This window comes from Marmota marmota, unplaced genomic scaffold (genome assembly GCF_001458135.2).
Source record: "Marmota marmota marmota unplaced genomic scaffold, marMar, whole genome shotgun sequence".
In the NCBI taxonomy this organism is placed as follows: Eukaryota; Metazoa; Chordata; class Mammalia; order Rodentia; family Sciuridae; genus Marmota; species Marmota marmota.
The window spans coordinates 27,315,682-27,337,956 of record NW_026000242.1 but is presented as its reverse complement, the minus strand read 5'-3'; the positions used below and the strand labels follow the sequence as shown (position 1 = coordinate 27,337,956).

General features: G+C 41.8%; 1 protein-coding gene across 1 annotated transcript; it reads left to right on the top strand.

Moving 5' to 3' along the window:
• The first annotated feature begins 16,351 nt into the window (after positions 1 to 16,351).
• Positions 16,352 to 21,024, top strand: Izumo1r (IZUMO1 receptor, JUNO). The gene is made up of 6 exons (XM_015490066.2): positions 16,352 to 16,823; positions 17,114 to 17,325; positions 18,617 to 18,757; positions 19,445 to 19,633; positions 20,113 to 20,248; positions 20,409 to 21,024. The coding sequence occupies exons 3-6, from the start codon at positions 18,620 to 18,622 to the stop codon at positions 20,675 to 20,677; spliced, it is 732 nt and encodes a 243-aa protein (XP_015345552.1). The 5' UTR covers positions 16,352 to 16,823; positions 17,114 to 17,325; positions 18,617 to 18,619; the 3' UTR covers positions 20,678 to 21,024.
• The last annotated feature ends 1,251 nt before the right edge of the window (positions 21,025 to 22,275 follow it).

The window sequence follows — 22,275 nt, the reverse complement described above, 5'->3', positions numbered from 1 at the left end:
TTTTTTTTTCATAAAACAATCCTCTGTGTGTGGTATATTCTGACTATTTCTTTTCTATGCTGTTGATCATAATGCTATCATGACCCATTAAGCTGATATTTTGGTTGACTAGTGGGCTTAGATCTATACCTTGAAAAACACTGCTCTAAGTCAGAACTATTTCTCCTTACCTCAGACACTAACACACTGCCACTAAAGGGGAAGAAACACTCTTTTGACATAATTTTCAAATAAATGCCACTCCCAAGAAATAAACCATAACCAGCCATGACTAAGATATCAAAATAAGAATGGTAAGACATTTACATGTTAATTAATACAAAACTAGAAGGACTTGAGTCCAATGTGGACATATATGATCTTGTTGGCAAAAGCATAAATTTTTGTAAAGGTCTAAGATAGGCTAAATAAATAGCATTACTGGGGCTGGGGTTGTGACTTAGCAGTAGAGTGCTTGCCTAGCATGTGCAAGGTGCTGGGTTTGATCCTCGGTACCACATAACAATAAGTAAATAAAGGTATTATATCCAATTATAACTAAAAACTTTTTTGAATAAAATAAATAGCATTACTTTTTTTCCATGTGAGTTGGGAATCACTGAGAATCAGAGAAGAAGTGAGGTAGATGGACATTCAAATGCTATTTTTTCTTTTGTTTTTAATAACTAACACAATAAATACTGGAAAATGTGGCTTCCTAATAGCAAACCCTAAACAGTTCTTAACCCAAGAAATACTAAACAATTGTAAGCATTCTGAGTAGAACCTGCCCATGAAAACCTTACAGTGAGAAAGCACAAACCATAATGCTGAGCAGACACCCCAAGAAGGAAGCCAGTGGGGCTGACCACATATACCCAGCCCCTCATCTCAAAGTCACCACCCTTCCACTGGGGCATTTGAATGAGAGGGTGTGGCCATGTGACTGATGTCCATCCACAAGGAGACAAGAAGCCAAGGGAGAGGAACCACTCCCCACAAACACTGCAGGGCAGTGATGGCAGATGGTGTTACTGCAGTGTCATTGACTAAAACCTGTCCAAGTGCCATTTCACATTTCTTTGCTTTTATTTTCTGGAAAGATAATATTTTTGCAGTTTTTATGTTATCATAAGCCAATGGAACAAGTATTCTGTTTCAAAACCTATGTATCTGGTTCTGTGGTCTTTTGTGATTTTATGCTGCTTCTCACATTGGGACATGTCATTCTCAAGGAAGATAAGTAGGGCAAGAGCCACCTCCCCCCCCATCCAGGTGCTGCATTTATACCTTTCTTTTTAGTCTCATCACTTACTGATTTTTGATATCTTGTTTTAATCTCTGGAGGCTTGGAGATTTGTCTCAGTCAACTCTCTGCCTCTCAATGTATCTAGCACAGGGTTTTGTACATAGTAGATTCTGATTCTTCTCTCAGATCATCACAGAATTGAGTCCTTCTTATCACTAAATTCAAGTATCACCTCCCAAGAAAACTTTCTTGACCACCCAAATGGAAGTAACTGCAAACCCTAAAATTTGTTATGGCATCAGCCTTTTAATTTCTTCATTCTATATCATAATCTACCCTTTTCTTATTTATTTATTTAATTGTCTGAGGCTCCTCCTAGTGGAATATACATACTGTGGGAGAAGGTATTCCCTTCTTTTATTCTTAGTGCCTAAAACAATTTGGTTCATAGATGAAATTCATGAAATGTTAAAATAAATGAATAAATGCAGGTGGAAATTGGAATCCACATTTCTCCAACTCCACACTCCTCTAGAGAGAAAGGGGATGTTGGGGAGGATTCATGAGAAACAGAGTTGAGAAGAGGAGGTTCTTGTAACTGCTGAATATTTAGGCTAAAATCTCTTGTTAATTTTGGCAGCCAGTCTTGGAGAAAGACGGAGTACTTGACATTTTCTGTAATAGCTCTTCAGCAATAAGGAGCAAACAAAAAGCTTGCTATTTAGCAAATAATTCTTCAAGCCAAAAGGAAACAACACTACATCACTCATATTTCTCAAAGTCCTAGCTGGGCAGGGAAATAGGCCCCAAGGTCTATAGGTTTTGCCTGGATCAGTATGGTGTGTTTATAAACCTGTGCAGAAGATTTTTTGAGTTGTGTCTGGGGCTCACCTGTACAGACCTAAATTCAAATACAAGCCTTGACCTCTCTTATATGGCAAGTGACTCAGCCAGCACCAGTTGTGGCATATTCACCACCTCTCTCATACCACCACCTGCCAGGACAAGTGGTTTTGCCCATTGGCCACTGAGGCAGTATTATTCAGAGTAGAATGACAGATAATGAGAATAACAAGAGAAATTGGACAAACAGATATCTTTTTAAAATATTTTTTAGTTGTAGATGGACACAACATCTTTATTTATTTTTATGTGGTGCTGAGAATTGAACCCAGTGCCTCACAGTGCAAGGCAACTGATCTACCACTGAGCCGGAGCCCCAGCCCTGAACAAGCTATCTTTATCTCTGAACTGGCAGAAAGTTATGGGGAAGTGGGAAAAATAGAAAATTGAGGAAGAAGCAAGATAATAAATAAAACCTATACAGATTGAGCTTATAAGTTTGGAGGGCCTCAGTAAAAGGGAGGCAAGAGTTTGAGAGAAGCTGTCTACAAGAGAAAGGGAGAAAAGGGGAGAGAAAAGAAGAAGAAGGAGAAAGAGGAGGAGAGAATAGTTTAAAACTGTTCTCCTAACCTTTTGATTCATCAAGACATTGAGCAAGGCCTTAGACTACTTTATTTTGGAAGCATGACATCAACATTGCAGACTTTGGCTTCCTTAGGTATGATTCCAAGCCAAAGGAAGGCAGCTGAACTACAAAAATGCTACAGAGTAGGAAACATTGTTGATGATTTAGTCCAGGACAGAGTACATGATAATATTCTCAATAAATAGGTGTTAAATGAATCTTTCTCTAATTAGAAAACATATTTTAGCACAGATGATCTCCATATCTTCCTCCTCTTTATCTTGATTTTATCTTCTTGATTTCTATAGTCCTAGAGATAAAAAGTCTCAGATAACAGCAGTCTTGCCCCTCTGGGATTCAAGTGGACCTCATACTGGGCTATGCAGGCTACCACTTAAAGCAATTTTCTATTCTTCTCCCTAGTGGTGGCTTATACTCCAAATTTTATAAAAAGAGATAATCACACTTCCAGGGAGAGAGAAAAAAAATCAAAGGAAGTTTAGATATTAGTAATCCTTTGAATACAATTGGCAGAAATCCAACTTAAAATATGGTGGGGAAAAAACATTATTTGAAGTATTGTGCCCCATGAAAGAATTGTGAAAGTCAGGGTCTTCAGAAAAAAAAAAACTTGGGGAAAAAATAGTGCCAGGATTCTTTTCCCCTGATCATATCAGTGCTCTGCTCTGTTCCAATCTTTCTCATCACATTTTCTCTCATGCAAATTAAAATTTTCTATATGGCAAAAGATGTGAACATAGTTTTAGGTATGGCATCTATCTTGGTCAATTCAGGATGCCGTTAACAGAGTACCGTAGACTGGGTGTCTTCAACAACAGGAATTTAATACTCACAGTCTGGCAGCTGGAAAGTCTGATAGGAGTGCCAGCATGATCAGGTTCTTGCAAGGGCCCTCTTATGAGTTTGCAGGTGGTTGTCTTCTCATTAACGTCAAATTAAAGGGAGCAAAGCAAGAGAATGAACCTTCATGTCTCTTATTATGAGGGCAGGAATCCCCCATGAGGTTTTGACATTCCTGACCTAATTAATTTTCAAAGATACCACATGTAAATTCCATAATATTGAAGATTTAGACTTAAACATATGAATTTTAGGAGGACACAAAGGAATAGTCCATGGCAGACCAAATGGAGACTAACCTGACATATTTGATACCATATTTAAAAATTCAGGGAAGGACCTCATTGGTACAGAGTGGGTCTAGACCTCATCCCTATAACCAAACAATCATGGCAAGGTGTGGACCCTAAAAGAAAAGAAGGAGCTTCATTGAGAGAAGAGCAGACCTTGAGGAAGGGATTCTCAAGTTGAAAGTAGGTGAACATCTGGGCAGGTAAAGCAATTGGTGCTCATCACAGGGTGAAGACAAGACTGATAAAGGAAAGAAGCTGACTGCTAGTGTGCTCTCTTGCTTCACAAACTGAGAAACCAAGGCCTATGAAGGTGGAAGGAAGAAATGTCTGGCTTTTCACCAAGGAAAATATGTATTAGTGAAATATTAGACTCTATCAAAGAATTTTTTTCAATCACTCATCAGTAAGAGCATTCATTGGGAGGAAGAGAATGAGAGGACAGTGATAGTAGGAAACCCTCCCTGAATTGTCTTCTAGTAACTGAAAGGCAAGATGAAGTTAAGTCCCTTCAAAGAAGTCATTCTCTAAACTTTCATGTCCTACCTGGGGGAGCATGTTAGAAGATGAGGAGTCTTAGGCTAATTTTTCATCATAAAACATGGAGGCCAGAAAGCATGGAATGACATATTTAAGGTGCTAAAGGAAAGAAGATTCCAGATGTGGTTGTGCATACCTGTAATCTCAGTTATTCAGGAGGCTGAGGCAGAAAGATCACAAGTTCAAGGCTAACTTGGGCAACTTAACAAGATTCTATCTCAAAATGAAATTTAAAAGGGCAGGAGATGTAACTCAATGATAGAGCATCTCTGACTTCAATTCCGTATGTATATATACATACATATATATGAATATATATATATATAATATATATAGAAAGTATATATATATATATATATATATATAGTCTCTTTCTATATATATAAAGAGAGAGAGCACACAAGTACGGGTGCAAGCCTGGAAATCTTCGTTTTAATAAAGTGTGCCAGGTGACCAATGCAAGGGCATTTCAAAGAACACTAGAGAAACCTTCCAGAATGAGATTTTTCCCTCTCTTGAGAGAATTGACTGGCTTTTTCCATTTAGTGAAAGAATTTGGTAAACTGAATGCAAAGAGATAGATAGATAGATAGATAGACAGACAGATAGATTGATAAATAGGAAAAGGAAAATCTATAAAAGTTCAATCTTAAATAATAAGCAAAATACATGTATAATTTATAAGGCATCAATAACAAAATGAGCAAAAAATTTCATTATGTTTACTTTGTGCCAGATGTTATTCTGAGCATTTTTCTTATCGTAAAATTTTAAATCCCAAAGCAATATTATGAAGTAGGGACTAGAAAGAACTACTAATTCAAACATAAAAATTATTTAAATGTACTACATTTTTTATGTTATAGCAACAAAGACATAAAAACATTAATACTCCCAGGTCAGAAGTAATCTACAGATTGCTATTATGCAAAGTATATTTTATTTCCAGGAATTTATGGAGATGTGAGAAGACTTCTCAGATGTGGAGGAACTCCCCACACACACACCGACCTCATGTTACAAATTAAGAAATGCCAATAATGTGGGATGTCTGCTGAGGAAAGCTGCAGGAATCAAGCAGAAACAAGCAAAGAGAGAGGCTATGTGGGTTGCAGTCAGCAAAGCTATAGGGGTGGAGCTACACAAGCCCTTGGGAGAGAACATCATGATGAATGTGCTCCAGATGCCAGACCTAGAGCTATGGACTGAGACCTCTGAAACCATGAGTCCCAAATAAAATTTTCCTCCTCTAAAATTGTTCTTGTTGGGCCTTTTGGTCACAACAAGCTGACTAAAACAATAACTAAAATGAAGCTTCACTAAAGGTGTTCAATTGCAGATTTTATCAGGCAGAAGAGTCAGTAACTTGAAGAATGGTCCATTAAAATATTCCAGACTGAAAAAGTAATGAGTAACTGAACAGAGTCTAAGGAACCCATGGGACAACATGAAGCATACCAAGAAGCATTCTAGAAGGAAAAGAGAAAAAAGAGGTAGAAAAAAAAACATTTGAAGAAATCATGGCCCAAACATCCCAATTTTGATGAAAAACACAAATCAGCATATCCAAAGCAGGGCATGGTGGTGCACGCCTGTAATCCCAGCAGCTCAGGAGGCTGAGGCAGGAGGATCACAAGTTCAAAGCCAGTCTCAGCAAAAAGCAAGGAGCTAAGCAACTCAGTGAGATCCTGTCTGTAAATAAAATACAAAATAGGGCTGGGGATGTGGCCCAGTGGTCAGGTGCCTCTGAGTTCAATTCCTGCTACCAAATCAAAAAACATATCCAAGAAGTTTAATGAACTCCAAGTAGTAGACTCAAAGACATCTATATAGAGATGAATTGTAATTAAACTATCAAAAAATAAAATTAAAAAAGACAAAGACAAACTCGAAATTAGTAGGGGAATTATCTAGTCAGGTACAAGTAATCTTCTATAAAATTAACACCTGATTTCTCATCAGAAACCATGGGCGCTAGAAGGCAGTGAGGTGACACATTTAAAGCACTAAAAGAAAAATAAAATTATAAAAAAGCTATTTTAGATTTGTCAAAGGTGTTATTCAAAAATTAAAGGTAAATTATGGATTGCCAAATAAACCAAAACAGAGTTTATTGTTAGCAGACTTGTCATACAAAAATGTTAAAGGGAGTCTTTCAGGATACAGTGAAAGGATATTAGACAGTTAGTCAAAACTATATGAAGAAATAAATAACACCAGTCACAGTAACTACACAGGTAAATGTGAAAGCCAGAATTATTGTATTTTGGGATCACATATCCTCTTTTCTCTCATTATTTAAAATACAAGTGCAGAAAAATATTTATAAACTTATGTTAATGGTTATACAATACATACAGATGTAATGGATAACAATAACAACACAAAGGCTTGGGGCTGGGGATGTGGCTCAGTTGGTAAACTGCTTGCCTCACATACATAAGGCCCTGGGTTCAATTCATAGCACCACAAAAAAAAAAAAAAAAAAAAAAAAAAAGGAAAGAAAGAAAATCGTAAAGGTAGAGGTAGAGCTGTACAGGAGCAGAGAGTTGATATCAATTCAAACCAAATTGTTAGAGATTTAGGTTGTTAATTGGATCTTCATTACCACTAAGAAAACAATTTTAAAATATATGAAAAAGGAAATAAGGACAGAATCGAAATGGCACAAGAAAAAAAATCTAAAAAAGAATTAAAAGAATTGAGTGGTCTTCTAGCTAATTCTGCCAACAGATGCAAGAATTGCCGTCAATAGAATCTGACATGTAGCTAATGGGGGAAAAAAAAGGCACCTCTAGAAAGAAATGGAGGAGGGGAGGAAAAGGGGAAAAACTGGGAATCAAAATTGACTAAATTATTACATTGTGTGCATATATAAATATGAAACAATGAATTTCACAACTATGTACAATTAGAATGCACCAATTAAAAAATAAAAGAAAATTTCATCAAAGTAAATTTTAAAAGATGATGACATTTTCTGTTCTTTTTTAATTGGTGCAATCTAACTATACATAGTTATGAAATTAACAAACACACAAAAAACAAACAATCCAATCAACAGATGGGTCAAAGAACTGAACAGACACTTCTCAGAAGATGATATACAATTAGTCAACAAATATATGAAAACATGTTCAACATCTCTAGCAATTAGAGAAATGCAAATCAAAACTACTCTAAGATTTCATCTCACTCCAATCAAAACAACAGCTATTAAGAATACAAACAACAATAAGTGTTGGCGAGGATGTGGGGAAAAGGGCACACTCATTCATTGCAGGTGGGACTGCAAATTGGTGCAACTCAACTGGAAAGCAGTATGAAGATTCCTTGGAAGACTGGAAATGAAACCACCATTTGACCCAGCTATCCCACTCCTTGGTTTATACCCAAAGGACTTAAAAACAGCATACTACAGGGACAAAGCCACATCAATGTTTACTGCAGCACAATTCACAATAGTTGAATTGTAGAGCCAACCTAGATGCCCTTCAGTAGATGAATGGGTTAAAAAAATGTGGTATATATACACAATGGAATACTATTCAGCATTAAAGAGAATAAAATCATGGTATTTGCAGGTAAATGGGTGGAGTTGGAGAATATAATGCTAAGTGAAGTAAGCCAATCCCAAAAAAACAAATGCCAATTGTCTTCTTTGATATAAGGATGCTGATTCATAATAGGGATGGTAAAGGGAGCATGGGAGGATAGATGAACTTTAGATAGGGCAAAGGGGAGGGAGGGGAAGGGGAAATGGGGATAGGAAAGACAGTGGAATAAGACAGACATCATTACCCTAAGTACATGTATGAAAACACCAATGGTGTGGCGATACTTTGTGTTCAACTAGAGACATGAAAAATTGTGCTCTATATATGTAATATGAATTGAATTGCATTCTGCTGTCATATATAACTAATTAGAATAAATAAAATAAAATACAATAAAAAGAGAAATTCAGCCCACATACGTTTTTCTTTAACAAATATATAATATAAACAAATGTAAACTATTATCTAGGTGATAGTCATGACCTGGATGCTCAATTTTGTCTGGGCACCTGCTCACAGATATTTCTGTAAAGCTGATGGCAATGCCACTTAACAGGCCAGCATTTTCCCAGCTACAGTTGACAGAACAGTCATGCCATGATGTCAATGGCATAATAAACAAAAGAGCTGCTGTAGGCAAATGTCTGAAAATGCTGGGTTAAATAAAGTTTAAGACATTTCTTTCCTGCAGGACTCCTTTCAGAGGTAGCAATAGCATGTGTGTTTCCCAAATCTTTTGGTCATAGAAAGAAGCTGTTGTTTTGGAGACCAGACCTTTAGGGAATATGCTTTTAGGGAATGGTGCAGGAATAAGTTAAGCAAAAAAGAGAAGTATTCTAAACCCCAGCTGTTTCATGACCATAGTTGGTGGTGGTATTTAGAGTTGTTGTGTGATAGCCTAAGTGACATACTTGGCCTAGTGCCAACCATAGGGCAGATGTCCTTCCTTCCTTCCTTCCTTCCTTCCTTCCTTCCTTCCTTCCTTCCTTCCTTCCTTCCTTCCTTCCTTCCTTCCTTCCTTCCTTTCTTTCTTTCTTTCTCCTAAGCCACAGGTCTAACCCAGGGGTCATGCATGCAAAGCACACACATTCTACCATTGAGCTACGCCCCAGCCCAAGAATTTAATTAGATTTAGGTGCAAGAAAAATAATTCATAGACTTTTTTCCTCTTTAATGTAGAATAGGAAGAACTAGACTTTAGGTAGATAGACTAGAACACAAATCCTATATTGCTCACCACTGATTATAGACTTTAAAAATAAAGATACACAAAATACCTTCATAGCAACGTCTAGATTACAGTTTTTTGAACAATGAGACAAGAGCCCAGACAATTATATACATAAAACTGATCATCCTGGTCAACATGGAGCACATACACACCTCCTTCAACCATACTTATCCAATATTGACAGCAAAGGTATGCTTCCTCCTAACATGACATAACTATCCTGCTGTATCCTATGTACCGCTGAAAACATTCCAATCTCTTCCCCAGGAGAGGATGCAAATCCTTGGGTGATGTTCACTCTTTCCCTTTGATATCTTGTAGCTTAAATACCATGATAAAAATTTAAGTATTACTAACACATCTTATGTTTGATGATAAAGAGATAAAACTGACCAATTTATTTAATCCCTCAAAGGTCATATGTAAAATGGGTTTCTAATACCTGTGCAAGGTTGTTTGGTCATCCATTCATTCAGCAATCATTCATCTATCAATTTAAACTATGTTGAATATGTACATGTTCACAAGACAATCTTTGCCCTTAACTAGAAGACAATCAAGAAGATGAGATCTGTTGAGGGTTGTACAGGCCTGCAATAGAGTACACACTTGAGAAATCAAAGTCACCCTCTCCATTTGCCTGGCATGGGTACAACCACAGCTCTCAGAACAGCCACATCCATGCCTTAGGTTATTTCACTCCATACAAATAACCCATTCTTCAATAGAGACAGCCCCAGGAAAATTCTTCCCAATTCAAAGAGGCCACCATGCCAGGAAATTCGGAGAAGCTACAGACTTTCCACACTTCTGAGAATGCGTTACTTTGTCTTTAAGAATAGTACAGCAAGATGCCTCAATTCCTCTGAAGCCCCAGTTTCCATGGGAACCAGAAATACCACAAGCTTTGATTAAAAAAAGAAAGAAAGAAAGAAAGAATCATCAGTTCAAATATGAGGGACACTGAACAAATTAAAATCTAGTTTTGCAAATGGGAGTTCTTGAATATTTATAATCCCCATTAATATTTTTCAGAGATTTAAGTCTTATGTAAACAGAAAGTGATTCAAGAGCATCACAAAATGTTACATCCCATTGGTCTACAACAGAGGTCACTGAAGATGCACAAAATTTACTTTTCTAGAAATGGCAACTGTTTAACCATTGCATTACAAGGCTATTCACCCACAATCTTTTGAAAGTTGATTTTCTTCTCTTTTCATTTGTAAGCACATAGATACATTCAAATATTTATCACCACCAAATAAGTTATTTTCCACTATTTTCTTTCTATAAACCACAAAATACACTGTGGACCTTCCAATTCTTCTGTGAGATTTGCCAGACATTTTTTCAATGTAAGAAAAAGACATAAAAGACTAAAAGAAATCTAGAAGGATGCATATTGAATCTTATTGTTGATAAAACATACTGTCTGATTCCGTTTTTCAAACTTGAAATTGTATGTATGTCTAAGAGAAAAACAATTCACCAAACACATTTGCCAAGTCTCCTGGTTTACACAACTGTGGGGAGTCAGGAAGATGAGCCCAGCAAGACCTTCCAGGCATGGACCCTCTAGTAATAGGTGAGAAGGAAATGAAGGGCAGATAAACAATTTTTAAAAGGGCAGAAATCCACAGGCTTGCACATCACACATGTATATTACACTTGTAACTGTGAACTTACACACACACAAAAAAACTCAAGGTTTCCCAGAATTTTTCCTGGTATATTTCTAAGTAAAAATGAATCACAGGAAAGAATCTTTCTTACAAAAAAATAACCATTCATCCACTTAACAAATATCTGCTGAATGCCTACCACATGAAATGAGACACACAGTCTCTACTTGCCCAGGGGTATGCAGACTAGTACAGAACACTTGCTAACAGGAAATTCTAGAATAGTGTGTGACTAGTGTTATTATAAAGGAAGCCCAAAGGCTATGAGAGTAGCAGCAGGAATCCTAGCCCAGGATCTCCTTGAGTATGAGTATCTCTAAACTGAGGTGTAGAAATTAAGAAATCAGCTAAAAGAAAGCACTTTGTGTTTTAAGGATGTTGGAGGAGGGGAGGTCCCAAAGGAAAGAAACCAACATTTGTGAAAACCTGGAGCAAAAATTATCACAGAGAGTTGAAAGTATTCAGGATAACTCAGTTTAGCTGAAGTGTGGAACCCTGACTCTTACTTACACTGGAAGGACAGGATTATGGTTACAATTCTAAGGCTAACCAGCCCTGACTCACATCTTTTGGATGGTGGAATAGGGCAGATGAAGGGAAGATACAGTGGTACCAAGAGTCATGCTCTGGATGGCCTTGACTGGATAAGGCCACTGGGCTATATGTGTTATAGCCAGGTAAGATTATACTAGTCTAAAAGATGATATGTAGGAATGTTTCTGAGAGGAGCTGTTGTGTATGTTTGTGCCTTGTCCAAACACACTTGTTTTTAAAATATATTTTTATTTTTATTTTTTTTATTTATATGTGGTGCTGAGAATCGAACCCAGTGCCTCACACATGCTAGGCAAGTGTGCTATGGAAGAGCCCCAGCCCCAGCCCAAACACACTTTCAATGTTAAGAATATTAGGCTGGCAGAATGTGATATTTGCTGCAAACTGGACTATAAGGAAAAAGTACTGGGTTCTACGACAGGTTCAGGCCCTGTGGATTGTTGCACCAGGCACATTCCATTCACTTGGTCTCTCATTCACTCACTCACTCATTTATTCAAACATTAGAGGCCCTTCTATGTACCATAAACTGTGTCAGGTGGAGGTTGGTAACAGAAGGATAAGAAAAAGTCACCCTCAAGGAACTCAGAGTCTAAGGGTGGGGGCAGCAAATATGCAGAAAATATACCACCTTCTAATAAAGGCAATTCTAAAAAGAAGTACAGGACGCCATGAGAGTCCACAGAAGTGACACTAAAGGGAGGAACAAAAGTAGGCTTTCTTGAGATGTTGGTGCCTCAGTGAAACCTACAGATGAGCAGCCAGGTAAAATTATTCTGACAGATGGAGCTGCGGGTGCAGAGGTGCAGAGCAGTGACTCATACAGAGGGCAGCAAGTAGATTGGTATAACTTGTTTGTAGGGCAAGGATGGGAATGGAGGGAGGAGGTTTCTGTGGTAACCAGTAGTAACCATAAAGAGCTTCACATGTCGTGTTAAAGCTCTTACATGAAGTGGGAGAGAAAGAGGCGTCCAGAATAACTTCAGCCTTTTGACTTGGGTGACTGCAGGGAAAGGTGTCCTGTTGACCAGCATAGACAAGCAGATTGAATGGGGAGACAAGAATAGTGAGGACCACGGACGGAGCCTGTGAGAAGAACAAGTGAGATATCTCTAGGGACACGTAGATACATAATCGTACAGGTCAGGACTGGAGGGAGAGATTTAGGAGTACTCATATGAAGATGATCAAGGAAGTGAGGAAGGTTATATGACCCAAGAAAGGGAAGAGGCCCAAAGATAGAACTCAAAAATTTGCTTAAATGGCAAGGAAGAAATAGAGCCTCCCAAGAAGGCTGACAAGGAATAAGTGAGATGGAGAGGGAAGACCAGGACAAAGTGGAGCTCTGGGAATCAAAGAAGAGGCTAGTTTCAAAAAGGCAGGGGTAACCTTGGTCAGAGACAGCTTGAAGGTCAAGTAAGTTATAGATGAACATTGTCCATTGGCTCAAACAATTTGGAGATGGCTGCTGAATTTGGCAAGAGTGGATTCCATGGAATGGTGTGTAGAAGCTGGGCAGCAATGTTTGGGAAAAAGTGAGGTGGCACAGAGGAGCCACGATGAATGTACACAGGTCTTCAGGCAGCATGGCTGGGAAGAAGAATACAGTTCAGTAGCTGGTGAGAAATGGGTCAAAGGGACAGCTCCAGGGAGGGATCTGGACACATTGAAAACATTGAGAAGAGCGCTGCATTGAAGAACTGCGTGCAAACCTTACTTACATTTACACTATGTAGTAGGTGCGGCAGCATCCTGGTTTGAATATAACAATGGGACATTAGCAACAGGGAAAGTGTGATGAAGACAGAAGGCACCATTGACCACGAGAAGAAAATAAGCAGGAGAGAAAAGAGATTTGTTCTGTGTGGCATAGATTTCTCCTGTCTCTAATTTTCAGTTAATGTCTTCCCCATAGAACTTTGATGTTTTTCTGTTCTTCCTTACTTGGACCCTCTCCAACACCTAAGAGGCTTCACACTCATTTCTGTGTTGTGATTAGTCCTACAAAGCAGACTCCTTCAAGTGGTGATGAAAGGCCCCAGCATTAACACCCTGAAATCTCACAGCAATCACCAGAGTCTCAAGATGCTCCTGTCTGAAAGCAAGGAGGTGAGAGAGAAGATTGCAAGGAACAGGGATGTCGGGTGGGGTGGAGGAGAAAGGGAAAGGAGGCAGAGGAGGGGAGAGAAAAAGCAAGAGGGATGGGAACAGTCAAGATGAACTAGAGGGGAGAATGATCAGGAGGAGAGAGAAGGAAGGCAGACAGAGGAGAAAGAGGGAAGAGGACGGAGAGAGGATAAGAGAAGAGAAAAATCACTTGAGACTAGAGGGGAAAAGGATGATGAGGATAGAATAAAGGAGAAAAAAAGGAAGGAAAGAAGACAGAAGGGAGGAGAGACAGACAAGGTATGGTTATTCCTCGTCTGTTTTAAGAAATACCATCTTAGCTGAATGCAGTGGTGTATGCCTATAATCCCAGCAACTTCAGAAACTGAGGCAGGAGGATTGCAAATTTAAGGCCAGCCTAGGAAACAGTGAGACCCTGTCTCAAAATAAAAAATAAAAGGGCTAGAGATGTAGCTTAGTGGTTTAATATAGCTTAGCTGGGTTCAATCCTCCAGGGGAAAGAAATGTCATTTTATTTTACTCAGGTATTTCTTTTTGTTTGCTCAACAAACATTTACGGATATCCAATCTTGGCCAGGTTGTGTCTTCACCCATCCACATAGACAGGAGACTCAGGGCGAGGCTCTAGCACTCATTCCCAGCAGCAAGGATCAGTGAGGGTAGCAGGACTAAGACCCCAAGAGAACATCTCACCAGCCCCTGGGGGACCACACAAGCTTCCATCAGGGGCACTGTCCTTTACAAGAGTTGAAGGATATGTAGGAATTATCAGACACCGGGCAGGCTATGAGGGAGTTAAGAAGCCACTGATACGGAGCGAGGCAGACATCAGGGTTAACCAAGTGTAGACAAAAGACAAGAAAACCGATTCAGATAGAAGAGTAAATAGGGACTAAATTAAAAATGGTCCATGCCCATGTCAAGGATTTGAGGTTCATCTCAACGTCTACAAGGATTTTAAATAGGGAGGTATAGTAAATATTTTTATATTTTAAAAATATCATTCTGGAAAAAAACAGACTTCAAACAAATATTGAACTCTGATTAATGATATGCATGAGTGGATTATTTAGAAAGAGGTATATTGATGTTTGCCATTCCCTTTGAAGTGCAAATAAGATTGATTGCTCAACCTCCACCAAAGATGGATGGTTAGTTCAACAGATAATAAAGAAAGTAAAATGGTAAGGGTAAAATCAAAGTGGTAGTTATGTGGGTATTCATTGTCAAATTCTCTCAACTTTCCTTGTGCTTGAAAACTTTCATAATAAAATACTGGGAAATTAGATCATTCTGGCTATTGCATGGATAAAGCTGTGGGAAGGAGCAAGGGAGCCAGTTAGAAGGTTGTTGCAGTCACTGAGGGAAGAACTGATCATAACCTGACAGAGGGGCAAGCAACAAAAGGGACGAAAGAACTTGGCTTCAGAAAATTATCAACAGTTCTGGCATTTAGATGGACATAGAGGGAAGAAAGAAATAAGAATAAATAACACCCCTATTTTACTGCCCTCGCTACAAACTAATTAAGAGCTCAAACATGGATGGTCACTGATTTGGGGGGGGGGTAAGAAGGATTCATAAGGCTAAAATGTCTGAGTCACCAATAAACCCTCAGCCGACCTCTGACTTCAAATCTGCAGGAGATTTCTGATGTTGATTCTTTGCTGTCTTAGTCTGTTCTTGAACTCAGTGGACTTCAGCCCAGTAGGTGACCTCATGATGGGAAAGGAAAGAGAGTCATCACTGCCCGGTATCCCCCAGGGTCCCAAATCAGAGTGGGGGTGGAATGGCTCCATCCATTCCACCCTCTCAACACATCAGAATACCCTGAACAGTGCTGTGCCTCTTCCCTTGGCTATCTAAATGTCGTTTTGCTGTTGTTGTTTTTGTTGTACAATGAAATTGTTTTGGATCGACTGCTTCAAATGGCTCCATCCACAGCCAGCTCTGATTTATCAGCTTTCAGTCAGGAAACAGATTTCTTTGGAAAACTCAGTCACAATAAGGCAAAATGAGCTTTGCTCAAGGGCTTCAAACTGCCTCTCTAGGGAGCAGATGCCGCTGGCCAGCCTCGTGGTTCTGAAAGGCAGCCTCCTCCTCCTCCCTCCACCTGCATCTGCGCTGGCTGTAATTTCAGCTCATTTCCTACAGCTTTGTCCTAGAGACTGCTAGCGAGTTCTTCCTGTCCTTCTTCCCTCCATCTGAAGGACAGTTTTCCACTTCAGTAATTACTTTTGTGACTCATTTCTGGATTCTTGTCCTTGCCACATCCACAGCCATTTTCAGCTTAATATTCAACCTCAAATCTTTTACTCTTCAAGGTTTAGCACTCCCTGAATATTTGTGAGGAGCTGAACAGATGTGAGTGCCTGCTTCTGCCCTCTCCAGTGGGTGCCCTGAGAAGAGACCCATGCTGCAGAAATGCTGTTACCATTTGCTTTCTGATCCCAAGGAGGAGACTCCCAGATGTGCTTATGGCAGGATATAGATGTTGGGTTGGTAATCATCGCTCTCCCCCCAGAAAATCATACACACCTCCCAACACACACATCCACAATCTGATTATGGCATCTAACTTTTAAAAAAGCAGATATGAGACCTAGATAGTACTACTGTTTTGGCACTACCTCCAGCTGGGCCTTAGGCATCAGATATGAAATCACAATCCCTGAGTTCAGAGCCTACCTCTGCCATACTCCCTAGCTGAGCCTCAGTTTCCCCACATCTAGAATGGGGAGGATGTTGAGGCTAGAGGTGGTGGCAAGTGGTAAGCCAGACTGTGTACAGATGGCACCAGCCCTGTGCCTGGTCCTCATTATTGCTCAGTAGTTGGGCTGTGATAACCCAGATGTGGAAAATGTCATTTTCCAACATGATGATTAACACGTTTTGCACATCGTCTGTGTGGTTCAACAACAGACTGTGCTCTATTTTCTTTAGTTAAAAATGCTGCCAGTGTTTTGTTTTCATTTCCTATTTACCAATAAAACTTCAGTGACTTTGTTTACTTCTCCTTTGGAGAGGGAACATAGAAATGAGCAAAAATATGGGCTCCATTTCTGATGGAGCACTCTGAGAATATTTCACAGGCCAACAGTCCCTGTGTGCCAATGGAGGCCATTGTGTGGGTTGTGAGGAATGTTTTGTGTTTGTTTTGGCTTTGGTCGTACATTTAAACTCTCAGTCCTCAATCCTGCACCCCATTTCTTCATCCTGTGTGCTGAGGGGTCTGCTCTCCAGCAGGAGTCTGTGAGAGGACACTGTTACTCAGTCCACAGGTAAGAGAGCTGAGGAGGGGCATGTAGAACTGCAGAACAGCACAGGGGAGAGGGATTGAGAGGTAGTGGGAGGGAGAGAGCTTCAGAGAATCGAAGAATTAAAACCAATAAGACTTACTCTGTGCCAGGGGCTATGCCAAGTCCTTTTCATGAACTTTCTTTTTCCCAGCAGTCATGTTTTAATAGCTCCCTTTACATATGGGAAAACTGGTACTTAGAGTGTTTAAGTAGTTTTCTCAAAGTCATCCAGCTGGTGAGAGGTAAGCTGGACCTGGTCCTCTCCCACGCAGGGTGTTGCTTCTTAGAGGAAGTGGAGCTGGGAAACTCAGAGGCCCGCAGAAGGGCAGAAGAGGCTTCTCAGTTGGAGACACCTGCAATTCTGCTGCTGCACCTGGATCTTGTAGAACTGGACCAGGAAATAAATGGGCGAGGGGTGGAGTTCCCCTTGGCCTTCTCACAGCTCAGGGGTGGGACGAGCAACTGGCAGGCTCCTGCATTGAAAGTGAGTATGAAGAGAGTGCTCTCTTCACTTTACATTAGCTCTTTAAAAATCCTTGGTGGGGCTGGGGTCATAGCTCAGTGGTAGAGCGCTTACCTCCCAGGTGTGAGTCACTGGGTTCAATTCTCAGCACCGCATATAAATAAGTAAATAAAATAAAGGTCCATCAACAACTAAAACATTAAAAAAAAAAAAAAAAAACCTTGGTGGCCAAGTTTGAGCTTAGCATTGGTGCTGTGGAGAGAGCAGCCTAAGGTTTAGATTTGAGGGTAGGCTCTGGAGGTAGGAGTGAGGCCCTAAACTCAGGCCAGTTTTTAGTTTCATTATCATGGGTCCAGGGTAGGCTCCTACCAGGCCTGGGGACAAGAAAGGAGAGAGTCCTGGATTGTGAAGACAATACAGAACCAATTGCTTGGTTCTGTATTGTACTGGCAATTCAATCATCTAATTGCTAAGTAAAAGGGACTTAGCAATTAGGTGCTTGAATTGCCAGTACAATACAGAACCAAGTTGGAAATACAGTGCTCAATAAACACCAAGATGATGAAGCCATCTTCCTGTCCTGAGGCTTGAGCTTGGGCTTGGTTGCAGAAGGTTCCTCAAGTCCTCATCCTGGGCATACACCCCATGTCTGGCTCTCCAGCCTTATACTCAGGATGGGTTTGAGATGGGTTGATGTTGGTAGAAGCAGAACCTCTGTTCTAAGGAAAAGACTCTAGCTAGAGGCATTCAGGGAGAAGGCAAGGTGCTCTGAGAATCTACCCCTCCTAGGGACTGAAGTTAGGGCTGATACTTGATAGAGTAAGGCCTGCATTGGCTACACTGTCCCATCCCACCATGCCCTTTGGTTCCATGGAGATTCTAGTAATTGAGCATTTGTTTGATTACTCAGCCAGCATTTGGGGGTTGGCTGTGGTCCAATTTCAAAGCTCTAAATTCCCAGCCCATATGTCAGAGTTAGAAAGGCTGACTCCAAGTGGAGGAGGGATGGGGAGAGTTCCTGCAGGAAAGGCTGAAACCATGCACCCCAGCCTACCCCTTAGGGTTGGGCTTGTCTCTCTCCCTTATTGGACTGCATCAATACAATGGTTGGGGTTGGTATCAGACCACAAAGGATTATTCCATCTGCTCTGACATTCTATAATGTTACCCCAGAGGGTCTTAGGAGCAGTCAGTAATTCAGCCACTTGAGGGAGGCTTGGAGTCTGTACTCTTCAGTGCCTGACAGGTGAAGGAAGTGGAGTGGGTTGTCCTATTCATTGTATGAGCATCATGAGTTTCCTCTCTGCATCAGGTCATGGCACAGTGGTGGCAACTTCTGCTAGGATTGTGGACAGTCATGCCCACCTGGGCTAGAGACACGCTACTCAATGTTTGCATGAATGCCCAACACCACAAGAGAGAGCCTGGCCCAGAAGACGAGCTCTATGTAGAGGTATAAAGTCCAGACTTGGCCCAGGGGTGATAGAGGGCAGATCATGGAAGAAACACAAATGCCAAGATGGTCTCTGGATCCCAACCAATCCAGATCTTTTATTTCCTTAGTTTGAAAGTGATCTCAAGTTCCCATTTCTGAGCTGCACTGGCCACTTGGGGAATGGCTCAGATGGTGATCCAAGAGGCCCAGAGCTGGTTCAGCACAGGTCAAAACAAGCCTTCCTACCAACAGGTCCTGGGGAAACATGACTTAATGGTTCCCTCCCCAAACTCTTAAAGCCAATTCACAGGGATGCGGGAGGAGGAGCAGAGCTGGCATTTAGCCTGTGAGTCCCTCTGAATCAATGCAACCTTGATTCTCTGAGGTCTCCTCTCTATTTGCTTTTCCCCCAAGACCTCTGCTGCCCTCTCAGAAACTGAAAACCCCAGAAGTCATATTCCAGAGGACTATAGCAGCTACTGCAGCAGCCTGGGGTTGGGAGGTCTGTGTGCAGGGGCCTTCTGCCCTATAGGTGAATATTGAAGATATTAAGGTTCCTCCTCCGTGGGGATTGCTGGCCTCAAGCTACCCCAGTTGCTCAGGCTTTCTCCTAAGGTGCATTTTTACTCTGCCACCTTCTGCCCTAGACACTTACCCACCCTGCCTCTTACTCTCCATGCCTGTTACTTCTTCCTCTACTTTCAGTGTATCCCCTGGAAGGACAATGCCTGCTGCACAGCCACCACAAGCTGGGAAGCCCACCTTGAGGTGTCCCCACTCCACAACTTCACCTTGGTTCACTGTGGATTGTTGACCCCAAGCTGTCAGAAACACTTCATCCAGGCCATCTGCTTCTATCAGTGTTCCCCTAACCTGGGGCCCTGGATCCAGCTGGTGAGGAAATAGATGATAAATTCATATGACACCTTGTTACTAAGAGCTGGAGCTTCCCTTCGGTAATATGATGGTATCTCCAGGAGACTGGTAGAAGCAGGAAATGTTGTATCCCTGTGAACAGAGGAGAGCCAGAGGCCTCTGTTGGAGAAAGGTGTGAAGAGGAAGCTGCCTCTGACTCTGAAGGATGGCATGGGGGAGGCTGGTCAGATAACAGAAGGATAGGGACTATCACCAAGGGAGGCTTGGTGAATTAGACGGACCCGAGTTTGAATTCCATCTTCTCTACCTACTAGCTGTCCGCCTAGGATAAGGCACTTAGCCTCATTGTTCTCATTTGTAAAAATAATAGTACTCAGAGAGTTTACAAGGGAGGATGTACAGTTGGAATAAGTACCTGGCACAAGTACCATTATACTATTAGTAGGCTTCAAATTGCTGCTATTCATGTTCCTGTCTCTCACTATGCCTGCACCCAGGTGGGGCCCAGTGGGCAGGGAGAACGCATCGTGGGGGTGCCACTGTGCCGGGAAGACTGTGAGGAGTGGTGGGCAGACTGCCGCACTTCTTATACCTGCAAATCCAACTGGTACAGCAGCTGGCACTGGAGTCAGGGTGAGTGGCACTGACAGGGCCCCATAGGAAGGCAGACCCATTGGGGGTTCTCCAACCTGGGTGCAGATGCAAACCTCCCCGTGTCTCCCCTACCCCAGGGTAAATGATGGGGACATGGGGAAGCAGTGGGAAGTAAGCTGTCTACCTCAACCCACCACAGGAAAGAACCGCTGCCCTGCAGAGGACATCTGTCACCCTTTCCCCCATTACTTCCCCACCCCAACTGACCTGTGTGAGAAGATTTGGAGAAACTCCTTCAAGGCAAGCCCTGAGCACAGGAACAGTGGGAGATGTCTCCAGAAGTGGTTTGAGCCTGCTCAGGGCAACCCCAACGTGGCTGTGACCCGCCTCTTGGCTAATACTGCCCCAACCCGGGAGCTTGCCTATGTCCCCATTCCCTTCTCTCTATTCCTGCTCTTCCTTTCCTGAGGACCCTTCCTTCCCCCACCCACATTCCTGGCTCCCACTGGCAGTGACCAGGCCAAGGCCATCTCCTTCCTCAGGCCATTCACTAAAAGGAGCAGAAGTGGCAGCAGCTGGTGTCTGAACCCTGCACACTGGGTCCCAGGCACTCTACGCTGCTCTGCTGTGCTCTGCCTAAGCTGGCCTGGGAAACAGCTGGGGTGGGAACTGTTAAGGTGACCCATCCCCTCCTGCCCACAAGAATAAGGGCTGTGATGGGACCCTATGCCCTTCTGGTCCTGCCCATGTCCACCCTTTCCATGGCAGAGCTGATGGTGACAGTCTGGCCTCCCATCCTACCATGGTGCCTCCAATAAAATAGCAACTGACTTCTCCTCTCTGTGTCACTCTGCCAGAGCCCACAGGCATGGACCCACGATGCACAAAGAGCTGGTTTGCCTGTTGCACTGAAGTCTCAACATTAGACTGTTACTTAGCTGGGTATTATTCATTTCTTAGTATCTGCTACCTATCCTCTCAAGGCCTCTGATGGGAATATTCTCCACACCGCTCCCCCCTTTTTTAACAAGTGATACACCATACCAAAGACTCAAACCAAGGTGAGGGGTGGGGCTCCCAGACCATCAACTCTACTGTGGACACCAAAACTGAGGCAGTTACCTCAACTGCATTGAGAGTTCCCCCTTCCTTCAACCCCTTCCCCCCACCATCGCAGTACACTAGTCTGGAGTTTGAGAAACTCAAGCTCTAACCTGGCCTTCCCACTCTCTATAAGACTTTTAGCAGCTCTTTTGACCTTCCTTTAAGAAGGTCTTGATTTTTTTTTTTTTTAAATCTGCTGAGAGGAATGAGGTAGTTGGCCCAGATGAATTAATGAAGGAAGGAAGGGTGGGTGAGCCAGGGTCCTTGTTGGGATATGATTTGTTTCTCAGGCAGGGCCACACATCTACAGAATGAGACGGGCATCAGAATTGAATTGGAGAAGGGGCACTGACTTCAAGTCCTTCTGTGAGTGGATCGGAAGTCAATCCACCCACTAGAAACCTTCTGGAGTCCGAAACCCCGTGCCTTCCAGTGCTACAGGGTGCCTTTCCCATGACCCTTTCTGCAACAGAAGGTTTTAGCATTTGAGTTGGCTGGCTTTTCTTTTCAAGTGCTTATCTTGCCAAACACTAGTATTCTGCTCATCAAACAAATTTTGCCTCCATTTTTTTCTGCACCTACCTTGAATTTGCTCATTCACTGAGCAAACCTTGACATAGGTAGGGCATTATAATCACAAAACCAAGTCTGATGCTCAGGGTGTGGAGTAGGAGATAGATGGCAGCAATGGAGACAAGGCCATTCACATCAAGCCTGTGAGAAAGGAACCAGGTCAGAATCCTGATGGCCTCACAGTTGGTGAGGTTTGAACTCTGTGGTGGAGGGCAGTTCACTGACAACAGAAAGGAAATGCTGATCCAAACTCAGCTGGCTAACCTTTGTGAACTAAAGTCAGTATAGCATAGCGATGTATGCATACCCATGTTTATAGCACTGCAATTCACAATAGCCAAGTTATAGAACCAGCCTAGGTGCCTATTGGCAAACAAACAGGGAGAGGG

What these genes read in the sequence shown, in the direction of transcription:
- Izumo1r (XM_015490066.2), top strand. Translation starts at nt 18,620, where the DNA reads ATGGCACAGTGGTGGCAACTTCTGCTAGGATTGTGGACAGTCATGCCC. An exon ending in TGGGGCCCTGGATCCAGCTG is followed by an intron (nt 19,634 to 20,112) that starts GTGAGGAAATAG and finishes GCCTGCACCCAG; the next exon opens with GTGGGGCCCAGTGGGCAGGG. An exon ending in CAGCTGGCACTGGAGTCAGG is followed by an intron (nt 20,249 to 20,408) that starts GTGAGTGGCACT and finishes AACCCACCACAG; the next exon opens with GAAAGAACCGCTGCCCTGCA.